This window comes from Elephas maximus, chromosome 9 (genome assembly GCF_024166365.1).
Source record: "Elephas maximus indicus isolate mEleMax1 chromosome 9, mEleMax1 primary haplotype, whole genome shotgun sequence".
Classification (NCBI taxonomy): Eukaryota; Metazoa; Chordata; class Mammalia; order Proboscidea; family Elephantidae; genus Elephas; species Elephas maximus.
In genome coordinates, this window is record NC_064827.1 from 108,793,934 (window position 1) to 108,812,074 (window position 18,141).

Genomic DNA, 18,141 nt, shown 5'->3' on the forward strand with positions numbered 1-18,141 from the left:
AGGGTCACTAGATTCACCTCTCAAAATCTCGGCACCCCATCTGGGGAGCAGCCTCCCTGTGGGGATATGGCTGTTTAGCCCTTGAAAAGGACCAGGTACAGACAGCAACACCTGTCCGCGTGAGACTCTGAAGTGATCATGTAGACTTGAACATGCATCTTTTCGTTAGTTAAATATAAACTTTTTTCTATTGTTTAGCAATACTTTGATTCTTAAAATCAATTAAAAGGAAAACAAGAGGAGTAATAAAATTAAGGAAAACAAAGAATAAGACATTCTTCCATTACAAGTAATATAGCAGAAAAATACTCAGGCTGCAACATTTAACTATGTTCCTGGTAACACTGCTTGTGTTACAAAGAATTTAAAATTCTTTGATCAGGGGCTTTTGGTTACTGACCTGTGACTCCTGGCTGTCACAGACTAGGTGGCCGTGGACAATTCACTGACACTCTCAGGTCCCATTTCTTTAAAGCTTTTAAATGAGTCAGAAGTAGATGACCTTGGAACCCTTCATGAACCATCATTCGGGGATCTGTGAGGTCAGGATAACATCACTGGGGTCACACGTGTTGATGAACACATGTGAGCACAGCACAGAATTTACAGAGTGAAAATGAAGGGACTGGGAGTCCTTTAGGAGCCTCATCCCCAGACCTGGCCCTGCAAAGCTCTCGAAGGAAGCAGCTTTTCCTGGGTAGCCTGCTCCTGGGCCATCCAGCTCACCTCATTCATCTCAAAGCTGGCCCAAATCCTCCACTGCCACACAGTCTGTGGTGGCGACATCACCAAGTCTGGCTCATTCTGGGCAGGGAGATCAAGAACTGCTTCTGGTCAGGGAATCTAGGACCTGCTCCTTTCTTGGCTCTTCTGCCTCTTGCTCTGAACCTCTGGAGATAAGGTAAAGGTCAGAGGGGCATTCTTTCCAGGTGAGATTCCTGTACCCAGAGGCCTCCTGCTTTACAAGGGCTGCTCTGTTCCAGGGGATCTGGCACCTGGGAAACAAATTCATTTTAGGGCCAAAAACCTGACTCTTGGGATTCACTGCAACATCAGACTTAAAAGACCGCCTGTCAGCTCAGGAGGGCCCAGGACCTTCAGTCTGAACCAAGGGACCCGAAGAGACACTAGAAATCCCAGAATCCAATTGCCACATGGTAGGATTCCATGTACATTTGTTTCCAATTATATCACTGGGGATGTGAAGCCAGGTCAGTCTTAAGTGCTGGGAAGGCAGCAATGCTGGCTGTCAGCAGGTGTGACATTAGAAACAGCTTGAGACTGGGAGTGACGCACACTGGCTATTGAATCCGAGCTTTCTCACCACTAGCTTGTGACAAGAGAGTGCAACTCCACCAATTTGACCCTCTGTGTTTGTTTTTCTAATGCGTATGTTAAAACCGACCTCCGAGAGTGGTTGTGAGGTTTACATGAGTCACCCAACGAAAACTTTAAAAAGTGCCTTCTAAATATAACAGCATTCGTCACTTACTTAGGGCTTAGTATCCTGCAATTCTCTAAATGTTTTACGGTTAATGACTTGCCGAACTTTCAAAACAACGCCACGAAGCAATCGTTATTAATATTCTAATTTTCAAATGAGTAGCCAGGTCATTTATTGCCCTTGGTTACAGGCGTCTGACCAGGAATCTACCCGGGTCTTTCAAGCTTTCACCGCAGAAACACCGCCCGCGCTTTATGACAAGTTCATCGCCAAAGTTATAAACCCACATTCTCCTCCCGCCTCGCCAAGGGCTTTTCCACCGTCGGGGCTAAGGCTGGGCCGGGCACAAGTCCCCGCAAGCGCGGCCGCCCCGAGCACTGACCAGCACTCCCCCGACCTGCGCCCCGGGAGCTGGCCGGGTCGGGGGGGCCCTCCCCCGCCACCGGCTGCGCAAGGGCGAGGGGCTGTGCGGGGGTCCCAGCGGCTCTCCGCTCCCCCTTCCTGGACCCAGTTCCCCCTCCCGGCGGGTCCCCATGCGCTCTCACGACAAGTGCGAATCCTGTACTTCAGAGTAGACACGGATGAGCGCGGAGAAAAAAAAGAACTGAGTCCGGACTGAGGAAGCAGGGCTACGGCTCCACATGCTCAGAAGGAGCCCAGAATTCCGTTCCCAGCGTGCTGCGCGGTGAGTTAGAACAAGCAAGACTGCATTTCCCATAAACCTTCACGTTCTCTCTTAGAAGTGACTGTTGTGGCGTTTCGGTATTTTCATAACGTTGGAGAATGAGGTTCTTAAAGGCCCCTCCTGTCAAGGTTTTCTCTGTGGGTTAAACTTGAACGCTACCACCAAATGCAAGGCATGGTCCTCGACCTCACACGGTTGTAATCACATTTATTCATTAGATAATTAGAGATAATCAGGGAAACCCGAATATAGATTTCATATTAGAAATATTAAGCAAATTTACCTTTACATTTGCTAAGTGTGAAAAAATTAGAATTATGTAGGGAAATTAACTGATTTTTCAAGGCATGACAACTGAAATATTTAGGACGGTAGCTTATATTTTATAATTGTTCAACCTGGAACCACCACTCTGTCCCTTTACAGCCACAGGAGCCACACGACCCTTGAGCCTTCTGGCGCCCCAAGTCCTAGCCTGGTGAATATAAAAGGGCTTGACCCGGAGCTCCCAATTGTAGAAGTGTAGAGGAAAGCTATTAGGGTTTACAGATTAACATTGTTTTTTGCTGAATTCTCTTAGTGTTTTGACAAATTTTTACATTATCTTGGACTTCCATATACATAATGACACGTTTGGCTATATTTTTCAATATAATTCTTTGCCATTCTTTATCCAGATACCAACAATAAGCTCAGAAATGCTCGCGAAGCTATATTAAATTAATCATCATTGTACACTTTTACCTATAGAACTCGAATGCAGAGAAAGTGGTCAGTAAATACATTCATTCATGAAAACCTGTTGCGTCATAGACACCATTCTGAATTCTGGCACAACAACACGAAAGAGGTAAAATTAACGTTTCGTTCTGTTGTACGTGGAGTCGCTATGAGGCTGAATCAACTCAATGTCACCTAAAAACAACATGGAGTTTATGATCAGAGTTGGTGTGGGGAGACATTGAATTGTACATGTGAAGAATGTTGAAATGACAAATGTTATGTTTCTTATATATTTACCACACACACAAAAAGAAACAAAAACAAACAAACAAGGCAGATGAACAATTCTAAATTGCTGGCATTAAGAGTATGTTGCCTGTAACCCATTCTGGGAGGTAGTACTGCTTCAGTTAGTGCTCAGTGAAAGAAACAAACAGTGTTCAATGTATTTTGAGCAAAAAGAGTCTTAATGAAGCCAGATGGGTGATTATAAAATTATTGAAAAATTTGTCAGTATAAAAGTCTGGCGTTAGTACTACTAGGTTCAAGGAAACAAACCATACCATAACTTAATCTTGAGGTCAAGTAGCCACTGCTGTTTCTGCCACCAAGAACCCAACTGTCTGTCACCATCCATTAATCAGAAGAGTGGTCACTGAAACCTTAGTCCAGATGCTGCAACCAGATTCCTAAGAAGCTGCTGGCCACACACTGGTGTACATATCTGGCCACCACAGTTCCCTCTCAGCATTCACATCTCCAAGATGTGGAATGTGTTTGTTGGCAGGAATGGCTTTGCTTGACTGTGTCTTGAAAAAGCAAATGCTTGTATTTTTCATTAACCAAATGAAGTAAAGTTAAAATTTTAGAAAAATTCTATAAATATTATCAGGTTAGATTTTTTGAAGTGCAAATACTGGCACAAAAGCTGCCAGTAATCTGTTAAGACAATCTGAAAAGATGTAATGAATTAAATGTGAGTTCACATATAATTATTCACTTCAAAGGTGAAAAATATTTCTTGATCTTAATATATCGAGATGCATTTGAGTTCAGCAAAAATGTTCCAAAAATAGCACAGTATAAGCAAAGTATGCATAATACGAATGATGTGTCATGCTGGTTTTTTTTTTTTTTAACGTATGTTGAATTGCAGTGTCCAAGATAGACTTTGTTTATTATATAATTATTTTAAATATTGAATTATGGTGTTGATGAAGAATATTGAATATACCATGGACTACCAGAAGAACCAAGTCTGTCTTGAAAGAAGTACAACCGAATGCTCCTTGGAAGTGAGGCTAATGAGACTTCATCTCACGCACTTTGGACATGTTATCAAGAGGGACCAGTTCCTGGAGGAGGACCTCATGCTTTGTAAGCTAGAGGGTCAGCGAAAAAGAGGAAGACCCTCAATGAGATGGATTGACACAGTGGCTACTACAATGGGCTCAAGCATAGCAACGGTTGTGAGGATGGTGCAGGACCAAGCAGTGTTTGGTTCTGTTGTACATAGCGTTGCTATGAGTCAGGACCAACATGACAGCACCTAACAACAGCATTGTAAATAAAAAATGTAAGTGTAAGCAAAATCCTTGTTGTAAAAGCATCAGGGTTGCTTACAAACCCAATTCTATGTTTCCTTCCTGCGAGAGTAGAGGAGAAACTCATCTTTATGTGCTGACTAATAATCACAATGTGTGATCCCTATGTGGCTTGGTTTCCTAGTGCTGCCATAACAAAAACTACCACAACTTGGTGTCTTTAAAGAACAGTAATTTATTTTCTCACAGTTCAGGGGGTTAGGAGTTCAAATTTAGGGCATTGCTCCAGGTTGGTGGTCTTCCTTGCTGGTAGTCCCAGGAGTTCCTTTGCATTCCTTGGTGTTTCTTGGCACTCCTTGGTGTTCCTTGTTGTCTGTCTTCCCCTGTGTGTATCTCTGAGTTTATTCTGATCTTTTTATAACTCAGAAGTGATTAGGTTTAGGACCCATACTGGTATGGCCTCATTAACATAACATAAAACAATCCTCTATTTCCAAACAGGGTTATATGTTCAGGTAAAGAGGTTAGAATTTTGACACATAATTTGGAGGGCCACAATTCAATCCATAACACTACCCTTCGTTGTGGCACCCTAAGGTAAATTTAAGCAACCCAAAACACTGAGTTTGAAGGAAAGTAAACACAATTTATAGGATGCTTTCATTAGCAATCTTTTTTTTTCTTGCTTGCTTACTAGGCATTTACACTCTCGGCATGCAATCTTTTAAGAGAAGCATTAGCAAAAAGAGTTAGCTTTGTTACAGCTGAACTTGTGATGTACGAGTTATCCCTGAATTTGGTTGTCACACATTTGTTTGACAATAGAGGCTTCTGCTGAATATTTGACATAATCATCACTATGTACAAAACACAGCTCTAGTATTTAATAATTCATAGAAATTCATAAAATGGGGGTGATTTTTTCTTATAGTTACAAATATGTGTGATGCCAGTTGTACTGTATTTTATACCTGTGCTCAATTACTGCAGATATCCCATTAAAAAAAAACTTTTTTTTTTTTTTTTACTTTGGAATAATTGGATGTCATACCTCATCTTCAGATCTTGAAAAAGCCTTGATCAGGTTTAAATCACATTTGTAGCCCAAGATAAGAGAATGGAAGAGAGAGGACCTTTAAGCATGGTTTCCAGTATTGATGAGAAAGGAAATACAGACGCAAAAAAAATTTTAGGTTTGTAATATTTCAAAATCTTCACCTTTTTGAGAATAAATTTATATATCTACATACATACGTATTAATGAGATCTAGGTCAAATGTGTGAAGGAAATTTCTCTATTATCACATTTTTATTAAAAAATGAGGCAGGTGACATTTTAGTTTCATTACCTCTCCTTGAGCTAATGACTGCTTGGATTGCTATTAGTTTGTATTATGCCTTACGAACAGTGATGCATGAATTTTTTTCTGTAAAATACCACTTTATTAAAAGCTGAGCTTACACTCAATAACTCAGTTCAGGACCCTATGATCAAGATAGTTGGAGACTTTGCCTAAACAGAAATGTTACACGTCCAGCATGAACCTAAATCTTACGTAGTGTGTGTTCTTAGCCTACCAAAGTATTGCTTGATTTATAATAGAGGAAGAACTCTAAGTCTGATAGCAAAAAACATGACTCAGGTCCCCAAAGTAGAGAATCATGGCCTCTCAACCTGTTTTGAAACCTTAGACAGTTAACAAATCCCCAATTGCTTGATTGAAGGGTAGTCCAGGTCCCCTTCAGTAGCCACCAAGAACCATTGGCACAAATGTACATCTTCCAGCACTATATCTGACAATGTTCTGTTGTAATCCATAAGGTTTTCCTTGGCCAATGTTCAGAAGTAGATCACAAAGGCTTTCTTCCTAGACTGTCTTAGTCTGGAAGCTCTGCTGAAACCTGTGCACCATGGCTGACCCTGCTGATATTTGAAATACCAGTGGCATAGCTTCCATCATCACAGCAACATGCAAGCCACCACAGTACAACAAACTGACACATGGATGGTGAACACACCTACTAGAACTGCTAAAATAAATAGTGATAAAACCAAATGCTGATAAGCATGTGGAATAACTGAATCCCTTTTACACTGCTGGTGTGAAAGAAAAATTCTACAGCCACTCTGGAAAATTGTGTGCCAGTTTCTTATAAATCTGAACAAGCACTTACCATATAAACTGGTAATCAAGATTTTCAGCATTTATTCTAAAGAAATGAAACCTTATGTTCACAAAAAAATTGAACACAAATACTCATGTCAGTTTTACTCTTCCTAGCAAAACATTGGAAACAATCCAAATGTCCTTCAGTGGATAAATATAATGTGGTAATCCATACAATGAAGTATATTTAGCAATAAAGAGGAACAAACTATTGATAATGCTAAAGCTCAAAAATTAGAGAATCATATAATACCTAGTCTTTTACATTTTTCACTTAACAGGCTACCAAGAAGACATAATAATCCTAATTGTGAATACACCAAATAATAGGGTTTAAAAACCCATGGAGCAAAAACTGGCAACACTAATACCACAAATAGAGAAACGCACAATTGTAGTTGGAGACTTAAATAATCTACAAAAATGATACAACCACTAGACAGACAATAAGCAAAGATATTGAAGAACTTAACAACATAAGCAACCAGTGGGATTTAATTGACATTTACAGAATTTTCCACCATCAAAGGCAAAATACAAATTCTTCTAAGTACATATTAAATGTTCACAGAATAAACTATATCCTGGGTATAATGGTTAAGGTTGTGTGTAATCTTGGCTGGGCCATGATTCTCAGTGCTGTGACAGTTATGTAATGTTGGAGTTTGACAGTTATGTAATGATGTAGTTATCCTCCATTTTGTGATATAATGTAATCACCTCCAAGATGTGATCTGATGTGATCAGCCAGTCAGTTGTAAGGGGAGCTTATTAGGACCTGCATGCAATATATATGGATGTTCTGGCAAAGCTCACTAGCTTGCTCTGCATCCTACATTGAGTTCATCATCATCTGATTTCCAGTTCTTGGGACTTGAGCCAGTGGCCTGCCATATTGCCTGCCAATCTTGGAATATGTCAGCCTCCACAGCCTGTGAGCCGGCAGCCTGCCATTTGATCTGCCAATCTTGGATTCATCAGACCCTGCAGCTACATAGTCAAGAGAAGCCACCAACCTGATGTCTGACCCATGGATCGTCTAAAACCATATGAGCAATTTCTGTGAGATAAATCTCTTTCTCTCTCTGCATGTATATATCTATCCATATATATATATACCAAAAACTCGTTGCTGTCAAGTCAGTTCCAACTCAAAGTAACCCTATAGGACAGAGCAGAACTCCCCACAGCGTTTCCAAAGAGCAGCTGATGGATTTGAACTACCAACATTTTGGTTAGCAGCCAAACACTTAACCATGGTGCCACCAGGGTTTTATGTGTATGTGTGTTTGTGTGTGTGTGTATACATACACATGCATACACACAGACACATGCCTACACACACACACACACACACACACACACTTCACTAGTTTTGCTTCTCTAGAGAATCCAGACTGAGACATTTGGTACCAAGAATGATTCTAGAGAAACAAAATTGTAAGGATGAGTTTTCTAAAACGGTTCATAAGTCTGATTAGTCTTAAAGATGTTGATGACTCTGCTTCCAGTAGTAAAGACAGCAGTGCTAACCCACAGCATTAGTTGGCAATAGAAATACTCAAAATATAACTACCAATACATCAAGGACTGATGAGAAGTGAGGCTCTGGGTGATCGCATGTTTGATACTTTTCTACAATTTTGTCATAATGAGAAGTATAAGGAAGCTGATTGGTTGGTCCCAGTTTCACTAGACGAAGTGATGAAAGAAAAGAGAGGAGCTCAGGGCTTCAGAGCTACAGCTCAAGCGCCACATAAACGACCTCGAAGTTTCCACCTATGCCTTGAAAGAAAGCCTTATTTCTTGTGGTAACACAGCTGATATTATCGAAAACCAAACCCGGAGTCTTATGGTAAAAGTGGCTGAATTACAATGCCAAATGAATTTCCAACCTCAAATGGTGGCTGAAGTTAAAATGAGGGCGTTTATTGGGAAAAAATGGGATCCTGAAACTTGGAATATATGGGCAGATAATCAGGAAGCTGGGGACACTGAGCCCTTAAATTCTGTTAAATCACTCCTGTCAACAGAACTAGCCCTCTCATTCCCATCTGAAGAGATTACTTCATCTTCATCTACTAAACCATTCTCCTCAGTAAAACCATTAGCCCCTCCACCCTCACCTGATGAGATTAACCCAGCTGTGTCTGAAGAGCCTTAGTCTGAGTCACCCACTGGGGAGGTGTTTGAATCAGGGCTTGGGGAGGCGTCTGAGTCATTGCCTGGGGCATCAAGTAAGGCAGATGCCTTACAAGACATTACTGAATGTTTTCATAACACATTCCCACCTCCCTTTTTGGTTTCTATACTTACAACTAAACTTAAGTCCCAGTGAGCCCCAAAAGGTGAAGTACAAAGTGTGGCCCAGGAAGAGGTACATTACACTTCAAAAGAACTGCTTGACTTTTTTAACATGTACAAACAGAAACCTGGAGAATATGTGTGGGAATGGCTATTAAGGCTATTAAGGGATAATGGTGCAAGGGACATAATGACGGATCAGTCTGAGTTTATTGATATGGGCCCACTAAGCACAGATCCTACATTCAGTATTTCAGCTTGAGAGGTTAGACGAGAATCTAATAATTTATATGGGTGGTCTGCTGAAGCATGGATTATGTGGTGGCCCACACTAAATCAAGTTGAAGTACCAGACCTGCCTTGGTATACTGTAGAAGAAAGTATCCAAAAGCTCAGAGAAATTAGCATGTTAGAGTGGATTTATCAGGTTAGCTCCACACATGGAGCTGCTGGAGGACACACCTTTTACTACAACGAGGAACAAATTCGTGAAGAGAGCCCCAGCATCCTCGAAGATTGCTGTGATTAGTATTTTATGTAAGTCAGATTTGACAGGGGGAACTACCCTGTTGTTGTTGTTGTTAGGTGCTGTCGAGTCGATTCCAACTCATAGTGACCCTATGCACAACAGAACGAAACACTGCCCAGTCCTGCACCATCCCCACAATCATTCTCATGCTTGAGCTCATTGTTGCAGCCACCATGTCAATCCACCTCATTGAGGGTCTTCCTCTTTTCCACTGACCCTGTACTCTGCCAAGCATGATGTCCTTCTCCAGGGACTGATCCCTCCTGACAACATGTCCAAAGTATGTAAGACTCAGTCTTGCCATCCTTGCCTCTAAGGAGAATTCTGGCCGCACTTCTTCCAAGACAGATTTGTTCGTTCTTTTGGCAGTCCATGGTATATTCAATAGTCTTTGCCAACACCACAATTCAAAGGCGTCAACTATTCTTCCATCTTCCTTATTCATTGTCCAGCTTTCACATGCATATGATGTGATTGAAAATACCATGACTTGGGTCAGGCGCACCTTAGTCCTCAGGGTGACATCTTTTGTCTTCAACACTTTGAAGAGGTCCTTTGCAGCAGATTTGCCCAATGCAATGCGTCTTTTGATTTCTTGACTGCTGCTTCCATGGCTGTTGATTGTGGATCCAAGTAAAACGGAATCCTTGTCTTCAATCTTTTCTCCATTTATCATGATGTTGCTCATTGGTCCAGGTGTGAGAATTTTTGTTTTATGTTGAGGTGCAATCCATACTGAAGGCTGTGGTCTTTGATCTTCATTAGTAAGTGCTTCAAGTCCTCTTCACTTTCAGCAAGCAAGCTTGTGTCATCTGCATAACGCAGTTTGTTAATGAGTCTTCCTCCAATCCTGAGCCCCATATAGTCCAGCTTCTCATATTATTTGTTCAGCATACAGATTAAATAGGCATGGTGAAAGAATACAACCCTGCCACACACCTTTCCTTACTTTAAACCAGTCAGTATCCCCTTGTTCTGTCCGAACAACTGCCTCTTGATCCGTGTAAATGTTCCTCATGAGCACAATTAAGTGTTCTGGAATTCCCATTCTTTGCAGTGTTATCCATAGTTTGTTATGATCCACACAGTCGAATGCCTTTGCATAGTCAATAAAACACAGGTAAACATCCTTCTTTTTTTTTTAAACATCCTTCTGGTATTCTCTGCTTTCAGCCAGGATCCATCTGACATGAGCAATAATATCCCTGGTTCCACGTCCTCTTCTGAAGCCAGTCTGAATTTCTGGCAGTTCCCTGTCGATATACTGCTGCAGCCATTTTGAATGATCTTCAGCAAAATTTTGCTTGTGTGTGATGGGAGGGTAGGGTGATATTAACGATATCGTTCTATAATTTCCACGTTCAGTTGGATCACCTTTCTTGGGAATAGGCATAAATATGGATCTCTTCCAGTCAGTTGGCCAGGAAGCTGTTTTCCATATTTCTTGCCATAGACGAGTGAGCACCTCCAGCGCTGCATCTGTTTGTTGAAACATCTCAATTGATATTCCATCAATTCCTGAAGCCTTGTTTTTTGCCAATGCCTTCAGAGCAGCTTGGACTTATTTCTTCAGTACCATAGGTTCCTGATCATATGCCACCTCTTGAAATGGTTGAATATCGACTAATTCTTTTTGGTATAATGACTCTGTGTATTCCTTCCATTTTCTTTTGATGTTCCCTGCATCATTTAATATTTTCCCCATGGAATTCTTCACTATTGCAACTCGAGGCTTGAATTTTTTCTTCAGTTCTTTCAGCTTGAGAAATGCTGAGCGTACTGTTCCCCCAGCTCTTTGCATATGTCATTATAATACTTTACTTTGTTGTCTCGAGAGGCCCTTTGAAATCTTCTGTTCAGTTCTTTTGCTTCATCATTTCTTCCTTTTGCTTTAGCTGATCAACATTCATGAGCAAGTTTCAGGGTCTCCTCTGACATCCATCTTGGTCTTTTCTTTCTTTCCTGTCTTTTCTGTGACCTCTTGCTTTCTTCATGGATGATGTCCTTGATGTCATTCCACAACTCGTCTGGTCTGCAGTCACTAGTGTTCAATGTATCAAATCTATTCTTGAGATGGTCTCTAAATTCAGTTGGGATATACTCAAGGTCATATTTTGGCTCTCGTGGACTTGCTCTGATTTTCTTCAGTTTCAGGTTGAACTTGCATATGAGCAATTGATGGTCTGTTCCACAGTTGGCCCCTGGCCTTGTTCTGACTGATGATATTGAGCTTTCCATTGTCTCTTTCCACAGATGTAGTCAACTTGATTTCTGTGTGTTCCGTCTGGTGAGGTCCATGTGTATAGTCGCCATTTATGTTTGTGAAAGAAGGTATTTGAAATGAAGAAATCATTGGTCTTGCAAAATTCTATCATTCGATCTCCAGCATTGTTTCTATCACCAAGGCCATATTTTCCAACTACTGATCTGTCTTCTTTGTTTCCAACTTTTGCATTCCAATCGCCAGTAATTATCAATGCATCTTGATTACATGTTTGATCAATTTCAGACTGTAGCAGCTGATAAAAATCTTCTATTTCTTCATCTTTGGCCCCAGTGATTGATGCGTAAATTTGAATAATAGTTGTATTAACTGGTCTTCCTTGTAGGCATATGGATATTATCCCATCACTGACAGTGTTGTACTTCAGGATAGATTTTGAAACGTTCTTTTTGATGATGAATGCAACACCATTCCTCTTCAAGTTGTCATTCCCAGCGTAGTAGACTATATGATTGTCTGATTCAAAGTGGCCAATACCAGTCCATTTCAGCTCACTAATGCCTAGGATATTGATGTTTAAGCATTCCATTTCATTGTTGATGATTTCCAATTTTCCTAGATTCATACTTCATACATTCCAGCTTCCGATTATCAATGGATGTTTGCAGCTGTTTCTTCTCATTTTGAGTAGTGCCACATCAGCAAATGAAGGTCCTGGAAGCTTTACTCCATCCACGCCATTAAGGTCAACTCTACTTTGAGGAGGCAGCTCTTCTCCAGTCATCTTTTGAGTGCCTTCCAACCTGGGGGGCTCATCTTCCAGCACTATATCAGACAATGTTCCACTGCTATTCATAAGGTTTTCACTGGCTGATGCTTTTCAGAAGTGGACTGCCGGGTCCTTCTTCCTAGTCTGTCTTAGTCTGGAAGCTCAGCTGAAACCTGTCCTCTATGGGTGACCCTGCTGGTATTTGAATACCAGTGGCATAGCTTCCAGCATCACAGCAACACACAAGCCCCCACAGTACAACAAACTGACAGACACTTGGGGGGTGGGACTACCCTAACTAAATTAAAATACCTGTGGTGCAATGGGTTGCTTTTGTGTGGCCTTTCTCACCATATTCTTGTAACTCCCATGCAAGTGGTTGGGTGAGACTGTGCAAATAGAGTAATCGTGGCCCACCAGGAGGATTGGTCAATTTTGCTTGACCACTGGGCTTGAAATGAGCTATCCCAGAGGTGGGAAAGAGAAGACTCCACTACAACCAAGGAAGAGCAGCCAGGAGCAAAGAGCATGTCCTTTGGACCCATGATCCTTGCACTGAGAAGCTTCTGGAACCAGGAGACAGAGAGAGAGAGAGAGAGCTTGAGAAGTGGTGGCAGAGAAGCAATGGCAGGAGACAGTGTGTTGGGCTTCCCGGCTCACAGAATGAGAAAGCTGAGTATCTTTGGGCAGAATGCTTACTGGCAGAGTAGGGTGCCTCTGGGCACTTTTTGGCAGAGCTAAAAGAGCTTTGTAACACTTGCTTGATCAGGGCAGGGGCTGAGGACCAGAGAGACATGCCTGTGAGCACAGCTGGGAAGAGGTTGTCCTTATGGAAGAACTGTACCCTGAGCATTCCTCAACCTGAAACATGTTACTTACCTAATAAAACCCATAATCATGAGTATTGTCTGTGAGCTCTGTGAGGCCGTTGCAATGAATTATCAAGCCCAGCAAAGAAGCAGAGAGTGCTGTGGGAGGGATAGTTGGTGTCAGAATTGGTAAAGGTGGCATCTAAAGGAGGCATATCTGACCTCTGCCACATAGGAATCAGCCTTGGGGTGTTGATTTTGATTCTCCGTCCCCCTTGTGAAGAGAGAGTAGGTGAGGCTCCACCCCCAAGCCATTTTTACAATGTCCAACTACAATGGAGCTGATTGGACCCTGTAGTGGTAGGGCGCAAGTGAGGGCACTCGATCAACAAAGACAAGGGGGATGCGGTTACCATAACGGACAGCGAAGTCACAGCAGTAATCAGAATAGTCTGACTCATACGGACTTATGGCATCGGCTACTTAGTCATGTTGTCCCTAGGAGTGAAATAGATTGGAAATCTACTGAATATTTACTTGATCTGTACAAGCGGAAGAATTCCATGTGAAGTGAACAGCAGTCCAATTCCTCAAATCACCAGAATAGAGAGTCACAACCCCTCAATCAGATCCCAAACTCAAACGAGTTTATAGACTCACAACCCCTTGAATGAAGGGGAAGATGTGTCCCCTTGAGGAAGGACCCCACTACACTGCCAAAAATTATACTGTTAATCTTTCTCCTGTCCTTCCCAAAAGAATCTACAGCCTTTTGTGAGAGTGGCTGTTTATTGGGGAAAAGGAAATAATCAGACTTTTGGGGGATTACTGGATGTGGCTCTGAACTGACACTAATACCAGGAGATCCAAAATGTCACTGTGGCCTATCAGCCAGAGTTGAAGTGTATAGAGGTCAGGTTATTAATGCAGTCTTGGCTCAGGTTCATCTAACGGTGGGTCCAGTGCATCCCTGAACTCATCCTGTAGTGATTTGCCCAGTTCCAGAATGCATAAGGAAACCTTGGTGGTATAGTGGTTGAGTTTGGCTGCTGACTAAATGGTCAGCAGTTCAAACCCACCAGGTGCTCCTTGGAAACCTTATGGAACAGTTCTACTCTGTCCTATAGAGTCACTATGATAGATATACTTAGCAACTGGCAGAGCCCCTGCATTGAATCTCTGACAAGTGGAGTAAGGACTACTATGGTAGGAAAGGCCAAGTGAAAGCCATTAGAACTGCCTCTACCTAGGAAAATAGTAAGCCAAAAGCAATACCGAACTCCTGGAGGGATTACAGAGATTAGTGCCACCATCGAGGACTTGAAGGATGCAGGGGTGGTGATTCCCACCACATCCCCACTCAACTTGCCTATTTGGCCTTTGCAAAAAACAGATGGATTTTGGAGAATGACAGTGGGACACTGCAAATTTAACCAGGTGGTAACTCCACTTGCAGCTGCTGTTCCAGATGCGATTTCATTGCTTGAGCAAATTAATACATCTCCTGGTAGCTGGTATGTAGCTATTGAGCTGGCATATGCCTTTTTCTTGATCCTTGTGTCTCAAAGGAACACCAGAAGTTTTGCTTTTAGATGGCAAGGCCAGCAATATAGATTCTCTGTCCTGCCTTAGAGATACATCGACTCTCCAGCCCGATGTCACAATTTAGTCTGCAGGGACCTGATCTCCTTTCCCTTCCACAAGATGTCACACTGGCCCATTAGATTGATGACATTATGCTGACTGGACATAGTAAGGAAGAAGTGTCAATGACTCTGGACTTATTAGTAAAATGTTTGTGTGCTAGAGTGTGGGAAATTAATCTGACAAAAATTCCGGTGCCTTCCACCTCAGTAAAAGTTCTAATGAGCCAATGTGGTACATATTGAGGTATTCCTTCTAAGTGAATGTTAAGTTGTTGCACCTGGCCCTCTCACAACTGAAAATGAGTCACAACGCCTGGTGGGCCTCTTGGGATTTTGGAGGTAAAATACCCTCATTTGGGTGTGCTGCTCAGGCCTGTGTATCAAGTGACACACAAAGCTGCAAATTTTGACTGGGGCTCAGAACAAGAGGAGGCTCCACAACAGGTTCAGGCTGCCTTGCAAGCTGCTCTGCTACTTGAGCCATATTGTCCAGCTGATCCAATGGTGCTTGAATTATCAGTGGCAGACAGAGATGCTATTTGGAGTCTCTGGCAGGCCCCTATTGGTGAATCACAGTGCAGACCCTTAGGATTTGGGAGCAAAGCCCTGCCACCCCCAGCAGATACCTACTCTCCTTTTGAGAAAGAGCTTTTGTCTTGTTACCGGCCCTTAGTAGAGACTGAATGCATAACCATGGGCCACCAAGTCACCATGTGGCCTGAGCTGCTCATCCTGAACTGGGCATTGTCTGGCCCACAAAGCCATAAAGTTGGACATGCACAGCAGCACTGCATCGTTAAATGGAAGTGGTGTATATGAGATCGGGCCTGAGCAGGACCTGAAGGCACAAGTAAGTTGCACGAGTAAGTGACTCAAATGCCCATGATCTCCACTCCTGCCACATTACCAGTCTGCACCTATGGCCTTGTGAGGAGTTCCTTATGATCTGTTGACTGAGAAAGAGAAAATGTGCCTGGTTTACAGATGGTTCTGTGTGATATGCAGGCACCACTCAAAAGTGGACAGAGGTAGCACTATAGCCCCTTCCTGGAACCTCAGTGAAGGACAGTGGTGAAGGGAAATTCTCCCAATGAGCAGAACTTTGAGTAGTAAACCTGGTTATGCACTTTATTTGGAAGGAGAAACAGTCAGATGTGCAATTTTATTCTTATTCCTGGGCTGTGGCCAATGGTTTGGCTGGATGGCCAGGGACTTGGAAGGAAAATGATTGGAAAACTGGAGACAAGGAGGTATAGTGAAGAGGATAGACCTTTCTAAATGGGCCAAAGAAGTGAAGATATTTGTGTCTCATGTGAATGCTCACCAAAGGGTGACCGTGGCAGAGTAGGATTTTAACAGTCAAGTGGATAGGATGATGTGTTCTGTAAAAACAAGTTGTTTTCTTTCCCCAGCCACTCCCATCATTGCCAACGGGCTCATGAACAAAGTGGCCATGGTGGCAGGGATGGTGATTAAGCATGGGCTCAGCAACATGGACTTCTACTCACTGTAACTGATCTGGCTACAGCCACTGCTGAGTACTCAATTTACCAGCAGCAGAAACTAACACTGAATCTCCAGTATGGCACCATTTCTCGAGATGATCAGATAGCAACCTGGTGGCAGGTTGATTACATTGGACTGAAAGAGCAGCATTTTATTCTTACTAGAATAGACATCTATTCCAGATACAGATTTACCTCTCCTAAACACAGTGCTTCTCCCAAAACTCCTATCCATGGACTTACGGTGTGCCTTATCCACTGTCATTGTATCCCACACAGCATCACCTTGGATCTGGGGACTCATTTCACGGCAAATGAAGTGTGGCAATGGGCCCATGCTCATGGAATTCACTGGTCTTACCATGTTCCCAATCATCTTGAAGCAGCTGGCTTGATAGAATGATGGAATGGCCTTCTAAAGATACAATTATGGCACCAGCTAGGTGGCGGCAGTTTGCAGGGTTGGCAGTGTTCTCCAGGATGTTGTATATACTCTAAAACAGCTCTCAGTATATGGTGCTGTTTCTCCCATAACCAGAATTTATAGGTCCAAGAATCAAAGGGTGGAAATGGGAGTGCCACAACTCACCATTACCTTATTACCCCTGGTGACCCACTCACAAGATTTTTGCTTCCTGTCCCCATGACCTTATGCTCTGCAGGTCTAGAGGTCTTAGTTCCAAAGGAAGGAATGCTCCCACCAGTAGACACAACACTGATTCCACTGAATTTGAAGTTAAGAATTCCATCTGGCCACTTTGAGCTCCTTATGCTTTTGGATCAATAGGCAAAGAAGGAAGTTACTATATTGACTGCTGTGATTGACCCTGATTATCAAGAGGAAATCAGATTGACATTATATTTGTTGTTGTTGTTAGGTGCTGTTGAGTCAGTTCCAACTCATAGCAACAACAGAACAAAACAATGCCAAGTTCTGCACCATCCGCACAATCATTGTTCTGCTTGAGTCCATTGTAGCAGTCACTGTGTCTGTCCATCTTGTTAAGGGCCTTCCTCTTTCTCACTGACCCCCTACTTTACCAAGCTTGATGTCCTTTTGCAGGGACTGATCCCTCCTGATAACATGTCCAAAGTATGTGAAACGGAGTCTTGCCGTCCTTGCTTCTAAGGAGCATTCTGGTTGAACTTCTTCCAAGATAGATCTGTTCGTTCTTTTGACAGTCCACGGTATATTCAATATTTTTTGCCAACACCACAGTTCAAAGGTGTCCATTCTTCTTCAGTCTTATTCATTGTCCAGCTTTCACATGCATATGAGGTGACTGAAAACACCGTAGTCTTCAAGGTGACATCTTTGCTTTTCGACACTTTAAAGAGGTCTTTTGCAGCAGACTTGCCCAATGCAATGCATCTTTTGATTTCTTCACTGTTCCTTCTGTGGGTGCTGATTATGGATCCAACTAAAAAGAAATCCTTGAAAATGTTAATCTTTTCTCTGTTTATCGTGAGGTTGCTTATCGGTCCAGTTGTGAGGATTTTTTTGGGTAATTGTATTTTAGATGAAGGTTTACAGAACAAAGTAGTTTCTCATTAAACAGTTAGTACACATATTGTTTTACGACATTGGTTAACAACACCACGTCAACATTCTCCCTTCCTGACCTCTGTTTTCTTTATGTTGATGTGTAATTCATACCGAAGGCTGTAGTAAGTGCTTCAAGTCCTCTTCACTTTCAACAACTAAGGTTGTGTCATCTGCATAACTCAGGTTGTTAATGAGCCTTCCTTCAATCCTGGTGCTGCCTTATTTTTCATATAGTCCAGCTTCTC

At 42.3% G+C, this 18,141-nt stretch overlaps 1 protein-coding gene across 7 annotated transcripts in view; it reads right to left on the minus strand.

Annotated features, from left to right (window-relative positions):
- Nucleotides 1-2,110, minus strand: part of LOC126082359 (zinc finger protein 782-like) — a 33,985-nt gene extending 31,875 nt beyond the window's left edge. Inside the window, exons 1-2 of one of the 7 annotated variants that reach the window (XM_049894882.1) lie at nucleotides 1,990-2,110; nucleotides 401-535 (exon numbers count right to left, since the gene is read on the minus strand). Coding sequence is in view for 2 of the 7 variants with exons in the window: in XM_049894879.1 (XP_049750836.1) it covers nucleotides 727-786 (60 nt within the window). In the remaining 5 variants the exon portion in view is untranslated. Of the gene's footprint in view, nucleotides 1-400 lie in introns of all 7 variants that reach the window. The other 6 variants (XM_049894879.1, XM_049894881.1, XM_049894883.1 and 3 more) reach the window with 6 other exon arrangements.
- Nucleotides 2,111-18,141: the final 16,031 nt, after the last annotated feature.